We start from the raw sequence: 17,865 nt of genomic DNA, 5'->3' as shown, positions 1-17,865 counted from the left end.
TATTTATCCTCACTTTGAAGCTATGGATTGGACAATGTACAAATCCAACTCAGTATAAGGCAGCTTCCTATGTTCCAATGTGGAACTCATAGTAGTCTGCATAGAGTTTCCAAGTGAGCTCCCACACAGCCCTTCGTCATGTATCTTCAGGCCCCACCCTGGGAGATTTGTGTCTCACCCACTGCAGTGTTGCCCCTTCTTGACTTCCTCTGAGCTCTCTCAGAATTATATTAATAATCACCGGAAACAAAAGAAGAAGCAAACAGAACCTATTTCCTCTAGTCTGTCTACGTTTGGGCAAGGAAGTGGTTACAGAGGATGGGTGGCTTCTAAGCATTTTCTGCAGAGCACTGCTCAGAAGGGGTGGGGCAAGGGAACCCCCCCCCCCCGCCCAGTCACCAGCTGTTGCTTCTCTCCCCAGCTGTGTCCCTTAGACCTCATTGTGTCAGCATTGCAGACCCAGTTAGTAATATCACTCCTGTCATCCATGAAATGCACAACAGAATTGTGTCCCATTGACAAGCAAATGCCCCTGTGGCCAGTTGGTGGGCTTCAGACGGTGCACATTTCCTGCCCAGTTCCCCAAGAATTCTGAGAACTGTGATTTGTTAAGAGTGCTGGGAATTGTAGCTCTGTGAGGGGCAGATTACAGTTTGCAATCTTTTTTTGGGAGGGGAAATGTGTTTTAAACATGCTATAAAGGAATGGTGTGTACACAGCCATAGGCTCAGTAAGATGCATCCAGATGCTTTAAGCAAGCCATATACTGTGGCCGGAAGCCTGTACATATTCTGCAGTTCCATCAATGGCACAGCTGTATGTTGGGCATACAGTTCAGCATCCTGAGAATCTCACTTTTCTTTGTTCACAGTTGTGGCTGAGCACTTAAAAGTGTGGACAATGACTCCTGAAGTCTCAGAAGCCAAAAGGTTTTCGCTTTAAAATGTTCCCAACCCTTAGATGTGCAGCTTCAGTGCACTGCATAGTTCCGCAACTAGCAAAATTATGAAAAATAGTAAAATAAAGGGGGGGCTGCAGTGTGCAAGAGAAGAGGATTTCATTGCTCAATATGCATAATTTAATAGGCCGCTTTTTGTAAACTCTTCTGAAGTTTTTCCTTACAATCAAGCAGTATACAAATTTTATGAAATAAAAGAAATATACAGGTTGGAGAACTTGATTTTTATTGGTGCAGAATTTGGATGGCCTGGATAAGTGGATTGGGTGAATATTGCAATTTCCAGTTTGTATAACTCTCACGTATTTTGCATAGTTCCATTATATTTATACAGTGGTACCTCTAGATGCGAACGGGATCCGTTCTGGAGCCCCGTTCGCATCTAGAAGCAAAGGTAACCAGCGACGGTACATCTGTGCACACATGTGTCGCTTTTCGACGCTTCTGCGCATGCGTGTGACGTCATTTTGAGCTTCTGCGCATGCACAAGCAGCGAAACCCAGAAGTAACGCTCTCTGTTACTTACGGGTTGCCACGGAGTGCAACTTGAACGTGCGCATCCCGAAGCACATTCAACCCGAGGTAGGACTGTACATCAATCAGTGTTTTTAAAGAAAAGAAAAAATCCTCTCAAAATGTGTACTAAAATGCTCATATAAATGCACATTTGAAAGTGTATTTTCTTTCAAAATATTATTCAAAGATGCATTTTGACAAATGCAGCTGTTGAGAAGTGTGAAATCTAGTTGATAGCCAAGTTCCAATATGCAGGTTAGTCTTAAGAGGTATGGATCTAGTAATTTCATGTAGGAATTTATTTGCAAAGATCGGATTCCTCAAGCATCCTTCGTCTGGCTGCACATAATTATTACTATTGTTGTTTATCTTTAAACACATGGTACACATAAACCTGATTAAGGACCAGCTTGTACATTCAACAAAATCCAGCAGTAATACTCTGTAAATTTAGGCTGCAGGTGTGGAATTTACGTGCTTTTATTAGTTAATTATTTATTAAATTTGTATACCCCCCTTCGTCCAAAGATCACAAGGTGGTTTGCTACAAAAGATTACAAAATAACAACACCAAATACATAACAAAGAAAGGCAAACAAATAACCCCCTCCCACAAGCACATTTAAAAGCCACAGAATGTTCAGTCAGCCAACGTCTTGGTTATAGAGAAACGTTTTTAACCTGGCAACTAAATATCTGTAATGAAGGAGTCAGGTGAGCATCCCTAGACAGAGCATTCCGCAAACAGGGAATGGGCCACCACAGAAAAGGTCCATTCTCGTGTTCCTACACTCCGGGCCTCTTGTGGAGGGGGCATTGTGGGCATTGAGGAAGGGCCTCAGACGGTTATCACATGGTCTAGGTCGGTTCATATGAATGCTCCCTCATGCAAAAAACAATGATACCACATCTAGCAAGCACAGTTCAGATGCACATCGCACATGCCTTTGGGCAACATTGGCTGGTGGTAAAAACTAGCTCTGAAATAAATGGCCTTCCTCTTGATCTTGCTGGCAAACCAAGAATGAGGTTGGGCTGCTTGGACCCAAGTTGCATTGTCCACATTTCTGATTCCTCTGGATAACTGTTTTATGTAAATAAGAAAAGAAAGAATAGCAGTCATGTAGTATAAACTTTGTCATAAACTCAATTTTTTAAAATGTATTTAAAAGTGGGAGAGGAGGAAAGAGAATGGGCGTGTTCTCGCTGTAACCAAAGGCAGGTCCCAGGAGTCATTTCATCTGAAACTGGGCCATAGTTCAGGGGAAGCTTGTGCAAAATTTGGATGCCTAAAAATCAGCAGGGTAATAATTATCTATTTTAACAATTATTGAAATAATTATCATAATGAAAATTGCAACCAATGGCTCTAGGGCAGCCTCAGATGCCTTTGCTTAATGAGCTACCCCTGTGCGTGACTGCCTGCAATGTGATTTCCCTACGGCAAGGTATCCTTTCACTGTCTGTCCCAAGGTAACTGGGGTGGGGGCATAATGGGGATGCTCAGACTTGCACAAAAGGAGGAGCAAACATCAGGAACATGATGAAGCAGGCAGACCCACCTGTACTGCTCAGGCCCTGCAGGTGCCTAGTGGTGGGGAGGGACAACAGGGACATTTTAAGGCACCCATCAGCATCTCTCTGAACCAATATACCTTTTAAGGCACAAAAGCAGCAATGTCACAAATATCAGCTAGAAAACCCAAGAACTGGGCATACGCTGTGCCAAAATGAATTCATATCTAAAGAATGCAAAATAAATTGTATTGAATTTTCCCTGGTAAATTGCTGTTCATACTGTGTGTCTATTTTTGCCTGTGTGTGTGTATGTGTGTGTTGCTAGATTTGCCATTATTCAGGTTTCAGCCCTCCAGCTGAGACTGAGAGTCACCCAATGTGAAACCTCTGAGTTGGGAGTGCTGGTGGATGCATCTTGTCTCTAAAAACACCCATGTAGATGCAAAAGAGGTGAGAGAAGCAAGCTAGTATTGTGGGTACCCAGGTTCAAATGCCCCCTCAGGCATGAAGATCACTGGATGATCATGGGCCAGTCATCATCTCTCAACATAACCTACTTCAGCATGGGGTGGTGGAGAACCATTTGCAATACTTTGAGCTCAGTGGTGGCTGGTGCCCATTGGGAATGGTAGGGCAAAGGGCAGGGAGACTAACAGGAAGTGGAAACAGAGCCAATGACAGACAGAGCCAACTAATTTTGGATTTGTTCTCATCATCCTCCCTGCCTGCTGCATTCTGCAAGGGCAGCCTTGAGACAGTGGGGGTGGAGGATGTGGCTCAGGAGGGGTATGTCCTGGGATGAGTCTCAAGGGCCGGATAGAAAGATATAGAGGGCCACATTTGGCCTCCAGGCCTGTGATTCCCCACCTCAACTCCAGGGCCATCCAAAACCTGGAACCAGCACTGATTATAGGTTCAGCTAGCAAACAAATTTATTTATTTTTTTGAAAGCCTAACCAACAAAAGAAAATTATTGTGGTACATTATTTACCAGATGAATCCAGTAACAATCACAGCAATTTTTATAGTTAGGGAAATTGAAAGAGCTGCAAGTAGCCTAATAATAACAAATAATATAAAATTGACAGAGATGTTATAATAGCATAAAGCAAATTGGACTAAGTAGCTTTACAATATGTGAATTGTACCAACCTACATGAGTTACAAACTGTCTGCAAACTTCTATTATATTGTTATAAGTTGGGGGGGGACTAAAGGTAAAGGGACCCCTGACCATTAGGTCCAGTCGTGGCCGACTCTGGGGTTGCGACGCTCATCTTGCTTTACTGGCCGAGGGAGCCGGTGTACAGCTTCCGGGTCATGTGGCCAGCATGACTAAGCCGCTTCTGGCGAACCAGAGCAGTGCATGGAAACGCTGTTTACCTTCCCGCCGGAGCGGTACCTATTTATCTACATGCACTTTGATGTGCTTTCGAACTGCTAGGTTGGCAGGAGCAGGGACTGAGCAACGGGAGCTCACCCCGTCACAGGGATTCGAACCACTGACCTTCTGATCAACAAGTCCAAGAGGCTCAGTGGTTTAACCTACAGCGCCTCCCCCTAAATTTGTTACAGGATGGGGCTATGCCAGATCCTCTTCATAATTCTTGCATTTATTAAAAGTTCGGATTAATCAAGGTTTGATTAAAACTGTGCCAAACACTGCTTTAGGGTAACAAACTAGCACAGCTTGACATCAGCCATTAAGAAACAAAGGCTGAAATGGCCAGTCATTAACCATCAATAGAAGTCATCAACAAAGCACACAGGGGAAGGTTGCCAGGGTCACACTGGGCAATGGTAAGCAGAAGGGGAAGTTGTGTTGGGCTGGGTGAGGGTTTCTGGGACGGAGGAGGGAGTCAGAAGCCATGCAGACTGACTGGAACAAGCTGCTTTAAAGAAGAACAGAGATGGCTGCTTGGCTGCCTTTGAATCTAATACACTCCTGCAAGAAGCAGGCCCCTCTTGAGATGTGAATGCTCTCTCCACAGTAAACTCGGGTGTAAAAAGGTAAAGGACCCCTGACAGTTAAGTCCAGTCACAGACGACTCTGGGGTTGTGGCGCTCATCTCGCTTTTACAAGCCAAGGGAGCTGGCATTTGTCCACAGACAGTTTTTCTGGGTCATGTGGCCAGCAATGGAACACCAAAAGCAGAGTAGCGCATGGAAATGCCGTTACCTTCCCACCGAAGCGGTACCTTTTATCTACTTGCACTTTTTGGCATGCTTTCAAACTGCTAGGTTGGCAGAAGCAGGGACCGAGCAATGGGAGCTCACCCCATCGCAGGGATTCGAACCGCCGACCTTCTGATCGGCAAGCCCAAGAGGCTCAGAGGTTTAGACCACAATGCCACCCGCGTCCCTATAAACTCAGGTATATATATGTGTAAATAAAACCATATATCTTAAAGACTCTAGAGTGTCCCCACAGTGCCTCACTTTTCAAAGGAAACAAACCCTGGTGGAATCTCGCATTGCTCAAAAGAGATTGGGGTGGTTCATAACCAGGACTTTTTTCAGCCGGAACTCTGTTCTGGCACCTCTCAGGTGAGCGCCGGTGGCCATTCTAAGAGAATGAGGGAGGCATTCATGGTGAGTTCTGGCACCTCTTTTTCTAGAAAAAAACAGCTCTGCTCGTAAAAATATTAAAAATCTCTGGTTTATCCACAAATCACCTGGCCTGACTACGGGAAACTGTGCTGTGCTCAAGTCTGCCAAAAACAAAACCCCACCCTCAATCTGGTGTGAGAAAAGAAGCTTTTGCCAACGTGAAAAGCTTTTCGCCTGTCAAACTTCACTGGGAACTGGAGAAGGCTTTTCATGCCTCATCTAGAAGCTATAAAGAAAAGCCTACTGGAGTAAATCCTTGGCCACTCCTCTGCTCTTTAGCCCTAAGTAAATTGTTCCATCTCTTCCGAGCCCTAGTCTGCCTCGCCTGTTTATGCTGTATGGAGTCCAGGGGCCTTTTTTGCAGAGAAGTTTGCCTGCTGTGGCACATATCACAGCCAGGACCTCTAGGGCCCACAGCAAACAAAGAGGGTTACATGTGCCTGAGAATAATTGGGCCAGAAGATAAAATCTGCAGTGAAGCATCACCTCCCTTAGCATATGGCTTGTGAGGCAGTAGCAGAACTGGCTGAGCAAGACACCGTCCCTGACTGGATGGAGGTTCATTGCTTCTAGGCATCTCATCAGAAACACAGGAGTCAGATTCTTGACCATCTCACTCAGTACTGTCTACACTGATTGGCAGCAGCACTCCAGGACTGCTCTCTTACTACTCTGCATTTATTATATGAATCTCTCTTTCATTGCGGACTCACTCTCATTGACCCACCACCCCAGGGAGCAAGGCCTGAGGCAAGACGGGGAACAAATTGGACTTCTGGGATTTTAAAATTGGTCACAATTTTATTGATTCCATATGTAGGTGGGATTTGCTATGCTCCTCCTTAACAGCTTTATGAGGACAGTGAGGATGTTGCAGGAAAGGACCATGTCTGCATGTGTGTCCTGTGCTGTGTGTTTCTCGCTTTCACTCCCCGCAATAACAAAATATTTCTGCTTCTGATCTTAATCATCTTTTCCCTCATGTGCACACTCATCCCAGAAAAGGCAGGCTGGGCCTGCCAAGGTGGAGCGTATCAGCTTGGCCCTGCGGAGCAGTGGCATTGCTTGGGTTCCCATCAACACATGAGCTCCCACTTATGTGCCTGCCAAGAATGGTGCCAAAAGGGGCGGGGGGGGCAGAACAGGAGAATCCCCAGTGTAAGTGACTGCCACAGGGGAGCCGGAAAAAGAATGCGCTTGGTCAGGGGAGCTATGGACTGTGCTGACTTAAGCACAGGTACTCAAGACTTTGTTTAGGGCCATCACTTGGTTAAAGAAAGTAGTTTTATCGCACGAGTTTTTGTCAGTTTATTGGTTATATACATTTGCATATGAGAAAAACAATAATTCTAAATGGGGAAAAAATCCTTTTTTAGAGGATGCACACCATTGTCACAGCAGGCATTATCCTAAAAGAGCTGTTCCCTCTGTTCCCCCAGTCTTTCTCTCGGATATATCCCAGGGAATGCATCTTCTAAGATGCCCAAGAGGCTCAGTGGTAAGGTGAACAGTGTTTTTGTGCGCTCTGGCACTCATCACGCTGTCCTGTTGCACCAGAAGCTGTTTAGTCATGCTGGCCACATGAAAGCCTTCTGCAGAGAAACACTGGCTCCCTGGCCTGAAAGTGGAGATAAGCCCCACACCCCGTAGTCAAGTTTGACTGGACTTAACCATGCAGGGGTCCTTTACCTTTACAGTACCTTCTAAGATGCTGTAGTGCTTAGAAGTACTTAGATTTAAAATAATGTATTTAATATTAAAAAGCCTGGATAAGTTTATCAGGTACATCTTTTTAGTCAATCATAATGGGCTTTTAATCAAGAAAAGCCACTCTGCATCAGATTGAAAGTCTATATAATTCAGTTTTTCACAGTTACAGAGCCAGCCCAAAACATTTCATTGCCTAAGGTGATGGGCAAGACATCACCTTCCACCGTTCTATGTACAAAGTCAGCTAGGCTGAATTTTGCTTCAACTGGTAATGGAAAAGCATCCTCCACCACACCTGGCAGCATCTTAGGGAATGTGGTGTGGCACACTCAGATCTCCCCCCCCCCCCCAGGCAGCTACCTCACTCTTCCTAATGGTAGGGGCAGCTCTTCACACTGGCCAGCCAGATGCTTCTGAGAAACCCATAAGACAGGGGTGGGGAACCTTGAGCCCAGTCCTGCCAGGTTTCCCTGTTGGTCAGCCAGACTGTTTCAGCCAAGCCACACCCACCTGTCAGGTATGGGACAGCCAAAGGCAGGACTTAGATCAAAGGGGCAGCGCCTACAAAACCCCTTGCCTAGTGCTACCAGCTAATTGTTGGTGCTAGGGAAATGGTGTGCACACTTATTCTTTTTGCCAATGCAGCTAAAAAAATGTCACCTGACATCAGGTGATTAACACATGGGCAGCCCTACCCCCTGTCAAACACAGCCCACATTTGAGTGTGTGTAGATAAGAATCAGACCCACTGGCCAGATCCAGTTCTTCACTCCTGCCATGAGAAAGAGCTCTCCCCTACTGTGTTTCCCAACATATGCTATGTGGAGCATCTTGGCATCCTGACTGGTGGCCAATAATTAGTAAAACATTGAAGCTCTTTCTAATAGTCATGCCATCTTCTCAGTGAATCTTGAGAAATGTAGTTCTGGAATTCTCAGCAGCTTTGCTAAACAACAATTCTCAGGTTTGGTCTGGGAAAAGTCATGGCAGTTAATCCGATGTTAAGCCACTCTAGGAATGTAGTGTCAGTGTGCCCTCTGTTTCCTCTCTGCCAGTGAACATGCTTTCTTTGGGCTTAGAGTGGACCATGGAGGAATGAAATATCACAAGCTTCCATTTAAAGATGGATAAGCTGAGTAAATGGATAAGCTGCCACTTGATCATTTGCATCCCATTCTGCAGAGGTTCCAAGGATGGGGTCCATCTTGAAGGCCCACTGCAACTCTGATCGTTTTTTGCCTCTTCTTGTGGTCATTTGGGGCTTCCTTTTTCTGACTGAAAAGAAAGACTTGCCTGTGTGTTAATGTCCTTAAGGCTTTAGAGGCCACTCTCAGTCAGAAAATAGTTCAGCTCATCATGCCTAGTGAAAAGCAAACATGGGAGGCCAAGGAGCGGGGTGGACAGGACAGGAAGCTCCCTTGGAGAGACATCAGCCTATGGCATTACCAGACCCTCTGGCATTACTAACCAAAAACTGACCAAAATATATCATGGGTAGCCCACATCTCCTCTAGCTCTTAAGTGGAACCATCCCTAGCCTTTCATGCTCATGTTTTGCTTCCTCTTCTCACCCATCAATTTTCATTAAACAATATTCCTTCTTGCCCATGGCTCTTAATGTGGATTTTGCTGCATTCATCAAAGGTGGGGAACAGGGTGGAAAAAGGGGGGTCCTGAGCGACAAAGGAGAGGCTACCTATTCATTTCCTCATTCCTTTCCAGCAGCAGATGCTGAAGTTACAGTGTTTGCCTGCATGCCTACCCACATATCTGCCTACTTGTTTCCTCTGTTGGTTTAATATTGGTTTTCTTTGTATGAAGACTTAGAACAGCTCCAAAACCAAGTAACCTACTGCTTGTTGCAATGATATCTTGTAATGAATGCAGTTGTTTATTAAGAGGTTTAGAACATGCAGGTTGTTCATTACATCATCGCATAAAACACTCCACTTGATGGCATCAGGGCTGGATTAACTACTATTCTAAGTCATTTAAAGAGAAGTGCTCCTGTCAGTATGTTATATGGTGCCATTATCTGGGCATTTCTCAATGCAACAAGTGTGGAAATCCTATTTCTACACAGGCAGATCCTTTCAAATTCCCTGAAACTGAAAATAAAGTGATCATTCTATTGTTACATGACATATGAACTATGCTAAGAGGAAATATATGATTATACCAGCCAACTAAAGGTAAAGGTACCCCTGCCCGTACGGGCCAGTCGTGTCCGACTCTAGGGTTGCGCGCTCATCTCTACAGGCTGTGAGCCGGCGCCGTCCGAAGACACTTCTGGGTCACGTGGCCAGCGTGACGAAGCTGCAGCTGGCAAGCCAGCACCAGCGCAGCACACGGAAATGCCGTTTACCTTCCCGCTATAAAGCGGTACCTATTTATCCGCTTGCACTTTGATGTGCTTTCGAACTGCTAGGTGGGCAGGAGCTGGGACTGAACAACGGGAATGCACCCCGCCGCGGGGATTCGAACCGCCGACCATACGATCAGCAAGTCCTAGGCACTGAGGTTTTACCCACAGCGCCTCCCGCGTCCCATGCCAGCCAACTAGCACCAGACAATAAGGGCATTTCACAAACTATTACTATACTTGGTATACTATCACATTTTATCTACTAAGAATTTCCCCTATCTACTAAGTTTAAACTACCCAGAGATACAATACCATATTTTTCGCTCTGTAAGATGCACCAGACCATAAGACGCACCTAGTTTTTGCAGGAGGAAAATAAGAAAAAAAATATTCTGAATCCCAGAAGCCAGAACAGCCAGAGGGATCTGGCTTCTTGGATAGCCTCTTGCTGTTCTGGCTTATGGGATAGCTGCACGAAGCCTCTTCAGGGCAGCAGGATGAAGGCTCCTCCTGCCTGGAAGAGGCTGTGTGCGGCTAAGCCAAAAGCCAGGACAGCAAGAGGGATCACTGCTGGCTTATGGGACCTCTTCAGGGCAGTGGGAGAAAGGCTCCCCCCAAAGCCCCCAAGAGCCGCACACACGCTCCATGGTGCTCTTTATTTTTTATTTTTTTATAATATTTTTTATTAACAATTTTTGTTTGAATCACAATACCAATAAAACAATACAATATCACATCTCTTAACATAGATCTTTTCACTTCTTTGGACTCCCTCACATCTCCCGCTCCTGCGTTCCTGGTTATAACTTTATTCAGCAAATTTATCCCCTTGTTTCTAGTCTTCATATCTAGTTTTCCAATGTTATATCTCTAATTTTGACTATCATTATATTCAAATCTTAAAAAGTTTAGATATAACCAACATATTCCAAAATTTTTATCATTTCTTAAATTTGTCTTATCTTCATAATTCACTTCCTTAAACTCAATGGTGCCAAGTTGCTTATACTCTATCATCCTTCTTAACATTCATACATTTTACAATATTTTTGTAAATAAATCTTAAATTTCTTCCAATCTTCTTCCACCGTCTCCTCTCCCAGGTCTCGGATTCTGCCGGTCATTTCAGCCAGTTCCATATAGTCTATCAGTTGCATCTGCCATTCTTCCAGCGTGGGTAGATCTTGGATTTTCCAATACTTAGCGATAAGTATCCTTGCTGCTGTTGTTGCGTACATAAAAAATGTTCGGTCCTTCTTTAACACCTTCTGGCCGACAATACCCAAAAGAAAGGCCTCTGGTTTCTTAGGGAAGGTATACTTAAATACCTTTTTCAACTCATTATATATCATTTCCCAGAAAGCCTTCACTCTAGGGCAAGTCCACCAGAGGTGAAAGAATGTTCCTTCGTTTTCCTTACACTTCCAACATTTGTTATCAGACAAGTGGTATATCTTTGCAAGTTTGACTGGGGTCAAATACCATCTATATATCATTTTCATAACATTTTCTTTCAAAGCATTACATGCAGTAAACTTCAACCCAGTAGTCCACAACCTCTCCCAGTCTTCAAACATAATGTTATATCCAATGACCTGTGCCCACTTTATCATCGCCGATTTAACCGTTTCATCTTGTGTATTCCACTTCAGCAGCAAGTTATACATTTTTGAAAGTACTTTAGTCTTAGGTTCTAACAATTCCGTTTCTAGCTTCGATTTTTCCACCTGGAATCCTAGCTTTTTATCAAGTTTAAAAACTTCTTTAATCTGAGCATAATGTAGCCAGTCTCGCACTTTGTCTTTCATTTTCTCCTGACTCTGCAATTTCCAATTATCTCCATCTTTTTCTAATATTTCCCAATACTTCAGCCATTTGGCCTCCATATTGGGTCTTTTTCGGGCCTTAGCTTCCAATGGTGAAAGCCACCTTGGAGTTTTATTTTCCAATAAGTCTTTGTATTTTATCCAGACATTAAACACTGCTTTTCTGACAATATGGTTCTTGAAAGTCTTGTTGATCTTAACCTTGTCATACCATAAATATGCATGCCACCCAAAAGCATTGTTAAAACCTTCCAAATCTAGTACGTCAGTGTCCTCGAGAAGTAGCCAATCTTTTAGCCAGCAGAAAGCTGCGGCCTCATAATACAACTTTAAGTCTGGCAGGGCAAAGCCCCCTCTTTCTTTCGCATCAGTTAATATCTTAAACTTAATTCTGGGCTTTTTGCCCTGCCAGATGAATTTAGAAATATCTCTCTGCCACTTCCGAAAGCACTCTGTTTTGTCCACAACCTGCAAAGTTTGAAACAAAAACAACATTTTTAGCAATATATTCATCTTAATAGCAGCAATTCGGCCTAACAAGGAAAGTTTCAATCTTGTCCAACTTTCTAGATCTCTCTTAATTTCTGACCAACATTTCTCATAGTTGTCCTTAAATAAACTCAGATTTTTTGCTGTTATATTTACCCCTAGGTATTTTACTTTTTTAACCACATTTAGCTCTGTCTCTTTCTGAAACCTTTCTGACTCTGTAACTGTCAAGTTTTTTTTCCAAAACCTTAGTTTTTTGCTTATTTAATTTAAATCCCGCCACCCGACCAAACTCTTGAATCAATTGTAATACTCTTTTCGTACTAGATTCTGGCTCCTGTAATGTCAAAACCAGGTCATCAGCAAAAGCTTTAAGTTTGTACTGTTTCGCTCCGACCCGTATTCCTTCAACCAACCGGTCTCCTCTAATCATGTTCAAGAGCACCTCCAGGACAGAAATAAATAACAAAGGGGAAATAGGGCAGCCTTGTCGTGTTCCTTTTTCAATTTTAAGCTCTTCTGTCACCACATTGTTAACTATCAATTTAGCCTTTTGTTCTGAATAGATTGCATCTATCCCATTTTCAAATCCCCTTCCCACTCCCATCCCTTCCAAATTTTTCTTCATAAATTTCCAAGAAATGTTGTCAAAGGCCTTCTCCGCATCTATAAAGATTAACACAGATTTTGTATTAATATTTGTTTGCAGAAGTTCCAAAATGTCAATAATGTTCCTTGTATTAGCAAACAAATGTCTGCCTGGGAGAAAGCCTGCCTGGTCCTTATAAATTACTTCGTTTAAAACTTTTTAAAATCTGTTTGCTAAAATATCCGCAAAGATTTTGTAATCCACATTTAAAAGGGAGATGGGACGGTAGTTCTTAAGTTGTGTCTTTTCAGTTTCTGATTTAGGTATCCATGTGATGAAAGCCTCTTTCCACGTTTCCGGCGCCCTTTTCCCTTCCAAAATTTCGTTGCCTACCTCCATCAATGGTTGTATCAGATAGTCTTTCAATGTCTTATAATACTTGGAGGTAAGGCCATCAGGTCCTGGGGATTTGCCCAATTGCATGTTCTGGATGGCTTGTTCAATCTCTTGTCTTGTTATTTTGGAATTCAGGATTGATCTGTTATCTTGTGACAGTTTTGGTAGTCCATTCTTTTTCAAAAATTGTTCTATCTCAACCTCATCTTGTGGCCCTTGAGTGTACAATTGTTTGAAATATCTCTGGAAACACTTTCTAATCTCCTCAGGGTTCTGTATATTTCTTCCTTCAATCTCTAAATTTGTAACTGTATTCATTTTTTGTCTCTTCTTCAACTGCCATGCTAGCAGTTTCCCACATTTATTCGCCGATTCAAATGTTCTCTGTTTCATTAATTTAACTTTCCACTCTATTTCCTGATTTATCAATATTGCACTTGATATAGTTTAATTTCTCTCAGGATCGGCTGTGACTTCGGTTTTGTCCTTAATTTCTTCTCGCATTCTTTAATTTTCTCCAAAATTCTATCTTTTTTCTCATTTTGTATCCTTTTCTTTACCGCATTCTGTTGTATCAAGAACCCCCTCATCACCGCCTTACTTGCGTCCCAGATGGTTCTTTTTTCCACCGTAGTGTTCAAATTTATCTCGAAATAATCTTTCAAAGCTTTTTGGGTCTTCTTAATGATCTCCTGGTCCCGAAACAAATTGTCATTCATCTTCCATCTGAAGGAGCTGGTTGGTAGTAGTCTCATATCCATCTTCACAGCATTATGGTCGGAGCAGGTCTTTGGGCAGATTTCCACTTTTTTAGTCTTAGGTGCCAGACCTCTAGATATCCATATTTGATCGATTCTTGTCCATGTCAGTTGGGCTTCAGAAAAGAATGTTCCTTCTCTTCCGAAGGGGTTCTTTGTTCTCCAAATATCAATCAAGTCCATATTGTCAGTTAGTTCAAAAAAGGTCTTTGGTAGTCTGCCATCCTTTGTTACATTTTGACTTTGTGACTTATCCATGTTGGTTGATACGACCCCATTCATATCTCCCATCATGATGATGTTGTCATAGTCCAGATAATCCAGCATGCTCTCGTGCAGCTTCTTGTAAAATTCCGATTTCCCCTCATTTGGTGCATAAATTCCTAATATTAAAAACTTCTCTCCTTGGTGTTGTATCTCAATTGCCAAAATTCTTCCTTGTTCATCTTTAAATAGAAATTTTGGTGATAGGCTCTCCTTTGCATATATCGCCACTCCTCTTTTCTTAACTCGGTCCGAAGAGATAAATTCTTGGCCTAATCTTTTGTTTATTAACACTTTTCTATAGAGCCTGGTCACATGTGTTTCTTGCAAGCAAACAATGTCCAATTGTTCTTTTTTCAATATGTGAAATATTCTTCTTCTTTTTTCCGGGGAATTGGCATCATTAATATTCCAACTCAAAAGTTGCAGAGACATCCTGGATAAATCTGTTATTGTTCTGGTGGTGGTATCTTTTTCTCTGAATCTTCAGTTTCCGAGGGTGGAGTTGGTCCAGGTCTCGGGGGTAGTTCAAGCCCTTTTTGAAGGTCTTCTCCGTAGGCAATCAAAAATTTGTCTCTATCTTCAGGTGATTTAATTTTAACCTTCTTCCCTCTGAAAGTAAAGGATAGTCCCTGAGGGAATTCCCACCTGAATATGATTGAGTTGCTCCTCAACAGTTTAGCCAGTTCTAGATAGGTGGATCTAAGGTCCAAAAGTTGTTTCGGGATATCTTTGTAAATTTCAGCTCTCTTGTCCGAAATGTCCAGTGACTTTCCGTAGTGTAGGCCTAGAATTTTGTCTCTTTCCTCCTTCGATCTCAGGGTTATCAAGCAGTCTCTGGGCTTACCTTTACTCGCAAACTTTCCGAGTCTGAAGGCCGACACAATTTTAAAGTCCTTTCCTTCTTCCAAAGGCCAGAATTTAGAAAATTCTTTAGTCAGAAACTCAGTTAAGTTTCCTTGTTCAAGTTCTGGTATCGCCCTCAGTCTCAAATAATTCTCCTGATTCCGCAGTTCAATCATAGACAAATACATCTGCTGCTCCCCAACTTGTTTAGACAGTGGCTTGACCTCTTGTTCCAAATCTTCTACTTTTTGATTAGTTGCCTCAGCCAATTTACGGTTTTCTGCAGTGGCATCTGATAACTGTCCAATTGCTTGTACGTTCTGAGCCACTTGATCATTTATTTTGCTTAAGCTGGCTGTGTTTTGGTCGATCTTAGCCGTTTGTTCATCAACTTTCTTATCCAAAGTTTCCAATTTTTCCAGGATTTTCTCTAAGGTTGGGCCTAATGCTCCTGCAGCCATATCTTCCTCTTGTAGTTGCTCAGTTTCTTCTTCCCCTGCCACCGGCAGAGTAGGAACAGAAGATCTACGTGCCTGTGAGGCTAAAGCTAAAGTTGTTTGTCTGGTTCTAACTCTGGCGTCTTTTTTTCTTGCGCCACTCATGCCAATTTTATCTAGCAATCAAGGTCAAACCAAATTGTTCCCATGGGAATACGGCAGCCCAGAGAGCAAACAGTCAAAATAAAGGAAGGGAAAGAGAAAGTAAAACTAAGTCACGACTGTAAGTCCAAAATCCTCTAGAGGGAGCTCATAATATCTTAAAGGAAGAAGCAAATCAATAGGGTTCAATAAATTCCAATTTAGTTTCCAGTAGCTTTCAGTTAAATTGTATTTAGCAGAGCTGGTATAGAAAGTATTACTTTGTCTCAGGCAAGTGCAACAGTGATGTTTCAAAGTAGCAAATCCACAAGCACTCAGATTGTAACAAGTCCCAATAACAAAATGTCAAAATCTGCAATCTGACAGTTCTGTTTTTTAAGCAGTTCCAAATGCCTGGGTTTCTCAGTAAGGTATAACTTCAAAGGAAGGAAGAAGTTTAGCACAGTCCATATAAAGGATAGATCCAAAAGTTTGGTTAAATCTTCACTTCACAAAAAAGCAATTCCAATGGATGCATAGATCAGTCTCTCCTTAACACCCCTTCAAAGGCTCCAAATATCCCAATCTTTGCTTTGATGTTTAAGCAGCAGCAGAAGACGGACTTCCTGTTAACATCACTCCGCTTTCAGCCAGATTTAATACGAATTTAAATTCCAGTTCCCCTTTTACTCACGGGTTGTTACTTTTTAAATCAGTCTTTCCAGGAAAAAAGGTCAGCGCTCACCGACAGCAGGAGTAGCGATCGACTCACAGCGTCGCGGACCCCCTCCACGTTCCGGAGCCCCTTACGGGGTTCCTTCTGCGTTTCGGGAGCCGCTTCTGGCACCCACCGAGTCCCAGGACCACAGGCTCTTGCTGCCTGTGGGTTTCTGACGCGGGTCTCCGCTTCGCCGTAGCGGAAGACCCGATCTCCGCGGAGCTTCCCTTTCACTAAAGGAAAAGGACCGCCATTGCCGTTCGCGCCGCCTCCGGAAGTCGCTCCATGGTGGTCTTTAAAGGGAGCGCTGAGCACAGCTTCCCGCTTGCATTTGCTCCATAAGACGCACACACATTTCCCCTTACTTTTTAGGAGGGGGAAAGTGCGTCTTATAGAGCGAAAAATACGGTGGTATAGGGAGGTGTAAGATTCTTCATGGAGTCAGGATGATGGACAGAAAAATTTAAGGCAAACAAAATCTGGTTTTATTTAAACAAACCTAATACAAACAAAGCTCCTGCCCACCTAGCAGTTCGAAAGCACCCCTAAGTGCAAGTAGATAAATAGGTATCGCTTTATAGCGGGAAGGTAAACAGCGTTTCCGTGTGCTGCGCTGGTGCTGGCTCGCCAGAGCAGCTTCATCATGCTGACCACGTGACCCGGAAGTGTCTTCGGACAGCACTGGCTCCCGGCCTCTTAAGTGAGATGAGCGCACAACCCTAGAGTCGGACACGACTGGCCCTGACGGGCAGGGGTACCTTTACCTTTACTTTTTAGTACAAACAAAAACCTACTAGATTATTTCATAGCTACCTACTCAGAACCAAGTTGTGGAGAGACTGAACAATAAGAAAAATCTGGGTTGCCACTGAGTTGTAACTGTCACAAAACATGTAGTCAACTTCTAAATATTACAAGAGGATTAAATAATGTGAACTCTCTACAAGAGAAAGGAAGACTGCAATGAGCTTGCCATGGGGGTGGGTCTTGATGACATTGGTATGCTCTTAAAAAACAAACAAAAAAACCCCACCTATCTCCACAAGGGCTTTCTCTTTCTGCATGCATATGAAATGGACACATATAAATGTGTACAAGTGGACATAAGCTTGTCAGTGTGAGCCTATATCTGAACAAGAGAGCCTTTTCAGTGATGGCATCATTTCTGGATTTCCTTCCCAGAGAGTTTCACCTGATGCCAACATTGTTATCTTTTTGGCACCAGGCAGATATTTAGTTTCCCAGGCTTTTACATGTATTTTGAGGAATTAATTTTTAAGGAGCTGCCAAGGAGTTTGGTGGAGTCTCCTTCTTTGGAGGTCTTTAAGCAGAGGCTTGACAACCATATGTCAGGAGTGCTCTGATGGTGTTTCCTGCTTGGCAGGGGGTTGGACTCGATGGCCCTTGTGGTCTCTTCCAACTCTATGATTCTATGATTCTATATGTTAATTTTTCTTTGTATTTTAGTCTCATTTTTGCAAACTGCTCTGGAGGTTGCTCACATAACTCCATGAGTGCACAACCTATGTCTGTGGGGTACTTGTTTATATGTTAATGCATAGTTTTGTAACTCTATAAGTGTATAGGATGTCTCTTGTGTAGTGAGGGGTGTGTTTCATGAAGGGTTGTGTGCCCTGTCATGTCATTTGTAGATTGGCACATACACTATGTGCTTCAACAACTCTCACATTCCTTCAGTCTTCAAATAGCTTAAGGGCTGTCAC

At 43.1% G+C, this 17,865-nt stretch overlaps 1 protein-coding gene across 1 annotated transcript in view; it reads right to left on the bottom strand.

The window, feature by feature from the left end:
• R3HCC1 (R3H domain and coiled-coil containing 1) overlaps nt 1–15,447 on the bottom strand; it is a gene marked incomplete at its 5' end in the record, with an annotated part of 426,543 nt that extends 411,096 nt beyond the window's left edge. Inside the window, one exon of the mRNA XM_083715366.1 lies at nt 15,032–15,447. Coding sequence (XP_083571492.1) covers nt 15,032–15,447 — 416 coding nt within the window. The remainder of the gene's footprint in view (nt 1–15,031) is intronic.
• Between the last annotated feature and the right edge of the window lie 2,418 nt (nt 15,448–17,865).

This window comes from Podarcis gaigeae, assembly GCF_964106915.1.
Source record: "Podarcis gaigeae genome assembly, chromosome: 15".
In the NCBI taxonomy this organism is placed as follows: Eukaryota; Metazoa; Chordata; class Lepidosauria; order Squamata; family Lacertidae; genus Podarcis; species Podarcis gaigeae.
This window is presented reverse-complemented; position numbering and strand designations above follow the sequence as displayed.